The 1,848-nt window shown below is 35.9% G+C and overlaps 1 protein-coding gene across 1 annotated transcript; it reads right to left on the bottom strand.

Annotated features, from left to right (window-relative positions):
- Positions 1-345: 345 nt before the first annotated feature.
- Positions 346-1,644, bottom strand: LOC135927620 (uncharacterized). Its single transcript, XM_065463731.1, has 4 exons — positions 1,270-1,644; positions 811-1,026; positions 566-739; positions 346-492 (listed from the first exon to the last, which is right to left on the bottom strand). The coding sequence occupies exons 1-4, from the start codon at positions 1,642-1,644 to the stop codon at positions 346-348; spliced, it is 912 nt and encodes a 303-aa protein (XP_065319803.1).
- Positions 1,645-1,848: the final 204 nt, after the last annotated feature.

The following is a 1,848-nucleotide window of genomic DNA, read 5'->3' as shown; positions in this document are numbered from 1 at the left end:
CGAGAAAGACCATGTGTAGCTTTTTGTTCTTTTCCCTCCATTTTTCACTTATTTGTCTAATTGCGTAGATTGCATCAGTTGTTGATCTTCCAGGCATAAAGCCAAATTGAGTCTCTCCTATTTCGATTATGTCTCTAGACTTTTTCTATTATTTTTTCTTAGAGTTTAAGACAGTGTGACATTAGTTTTATGCCCCTGTAATTTCGAGTTGGATCCCCTTTATTTTTGAAGATTGGAATTAAATAGCTCAGCCTCCATTTTTGAGGAATCTCTTCATTTTCCCAGTTTTATTGTATAGATTAGTGAGGAGATGTAATACATCATCTCCTAGTGCTTTAAGGCTTTCTATTGGATATCATCTAGACCTCTAGCTTTGTTGTTTTTCATATGCTTGATGCATGTGATTATTTCTTGTTCTGTTATTGGTTGTACAAGGTGACATGGGGAGTGTTCAACTAGCTGTAGTATGTGGGGATTAAAGTTGAGAAGCTCCTGAAAATATTTTTTCCATCTATTCATTGTTTCTTTTTCTTTTTATCAATTTCCCATCTTTATTTTTGATTACTTTCGGAGCTCCATTTATATCTCTAGAATTCTTTTCTCGCTGTATGGCTAATCTGTATACTTTATTTTGCCCCTCTTTTGTATGTAGTTCTTCGTACATGTCATCGTATGCCATTCCTTTGGCCCTAGCCACCGCCTCTGTAGCTATATTCTTTTGGATTTTTTGTATTTTGTCCTGTCATCTGTGTTTTTTGAATTTGTACCTATTTTTTAAAGGGCTTTTTTCTCCTGTATAGTGGTTTGTACCTCTTCATTCCACCACCATAGTTCTTTGTATGATTTGTTACCTCCCCTTGTCAAGCCTAATGTCGATTTGGCAGTGTCTATTAATCGGGATGAAAGATCTGTCCACATTTTTTCACTGACTTGTGAGGAATCTATTGTTTCAATGTTTGCATTGATTGCAAGGGCATCTGTCATTGTTTTTAATTTACCTTTTTTGATGCCTGGTTTCAATTTTATCTTTTTGTGAGTGGATTTATTTGTGAGGTGTAAATACATGACTAATAACTTTTGTTGTGCGGCAATATCTTCTCCTGGGATGACTTTGCAGTCTATTACATCTTTTAATCTTCTGCGAGAGATAAGCATGTAATCTATCTGGATTTTCCTTGTACCACTTTCATATGTTATTAAATGACTGTCTTTTTTTCTATAGTAAGTGTTGGTTAAGGCAAGGTAGAAGGCTTGCGAAAATTTCAGTACATGCTCTCCTTCATCATTTCTTTCTCCATATCCAAAACCACCATGATGCCTTTTGTAGCTATCTCTTGCTTTTCTCATATGAGTATTTAAGTCACCACCTATTATGACTAGGTCATCCTTAGGGATTTCCATTACAGCTTCATCAAGGATATCTCTAAAGTCATCTTTCTCCTCTTCTTTGCAACCCGTTTGAGGAGCATATACTGAAAGGATGTTTAGTATTGATTGACCAATGCAGAGTTTTATCTTCATTAGTCTATCAGAGATCCTATTAACTTCTATCACTGAGGTGGTTAGATCATGACCGAGGATAATGCCATCCTTCCTATTGCTAACAATTCCAATATAGTACAATTTAATCCAATCTCCAATCATTAAAGTCTTCTGACCTTTACATTTCCTCTCCTGTATGCACCTATATCAACTTTTTTCTTGTTCAACATTGATGCCAATTCTCTCGTCTTATCTTTAAGTGTCCCAATAATCAAACTTGCTAACCTTGTTTTCTTTGCTTTGACCTTTATTTTACTTTTCACAGGAAGGAGGTCTACAGCTTGAGCATCGCTTGGGGGGAACGCC

Source organism: Gordionus sp. m RMFG-2023, chromosome 1 (assembly GCF_954871325.1).
Source record: "Gordionus sp. m RMFG-2023 chromosome 1, tfGorSpeb1-WG-v2, whole genome shotgun sequence".
In the NCBI taxonomy this organism is placed as follows: Eukaryota; Metazoa; Nematomorpha; class Gordioida; order Chordodea; family Parachordodidae; genus Gordionus; species Gordionus sp. m RMFG-2023.
Note: the sequence above shows the minus strand (reverse complement) of the source record. Positions and strands in the feature narration are given on the sequence as shown.

What these genes read in the sequence shown, in the direction of transcription:
- LOC135927620 (XM_065463731.1), bottom strand. Translation starts at nt 1,644, where the DNA reads ATGATTGGAGATTGGATTAAATTGTACTATATTGGAATTGTTAGCAAT. An exon ending in TATGGTGGTGGAATGAAGAG is followed by an intron (nt 740 to 810) that starts GTACAAACCACT and finishes CACAGATGACAG; the next exon opens with GACAAAATACAAAAAATCCA. An exon ending in ATATAAATGGAGCTCCGAAA is followed by an intron (nt 493 to 565) that starts GTAATCAAAAAT and finishes AAATATTTTCAG; the next exon opens with GAGCTTCTCAACTTTAATCC.